This window comes from Gekko japonicus, unplaced genomic scaffold, assembly GCF_001447785.1.
Source record: "Gekko japonicus isolate JY-2015 unplaced genomic scaffold, Gekko_japonicus_V1.1 scaffold5744, whole genome shotgun sequence".
NCBI classification, from domain to species: Eukaryota; Metazoa; Chordata; class Lepidosauria; order Squamata; family Gekkonidae; genus Gekko; species Gekko japonicus.
In genome coordinates, this window is record NW_015167704.1 from 43,722 (window position 1) to 44,022 (window position 301).

General features: G+C 46.8%; 1 protein-coding gene across 1 annotated transcript in view; it reads right to left on the reverse strand.

The window, feature by feature from the left end:
* The window catches only part of LOC107112938 (zinc finger protein 135-like), a gene marked incomplete at its 5' end in the record, with an annotated part of 37,709 nt that extends 37,606 nt beyond the window's left edge, over positions 1–103 (reverse strand). The window contains one exon of the mRNA XM_015414149.1: positions 12–103. Within this exon, the coding sequence (XP_015269635.1) occupies positions 12–103 (92 nt within the window). The remainder of the gene's footprint in view (positions 1–11) is intronic.
* Positions 104–301: the final 198 nt, after the last annotated feature.

A 301-nucleotide genomic window follows, 5' to 3' on the forward strand; every position in this document is an offset into this window, starting at 1 on the left:
TTGAAGATGACCACTCTGACTGAATCTCTTTCCACACTCTGAGCACTCAAAAGGTTTCTCTCCAGTGTGGGTTCTTAGATGCTGCTGAAGGTTGCCACTCTGTCTGAATCTCTTTCCACAGTCTGAGCATTCAAAAGGTTTTTCCACTGTGTGGGATCTCTGATGCCGCTGAAGAGCCCCCCTCTCACCAAATCTCTTTCCACACACTGAACATTCAAATGGTTTCTCCCCCGTGTGGGTTCTCTGATGCTGTTGAAGTTTGTCACTCCGATGGAATCTTTTTCCACACTCTGAGCATTCA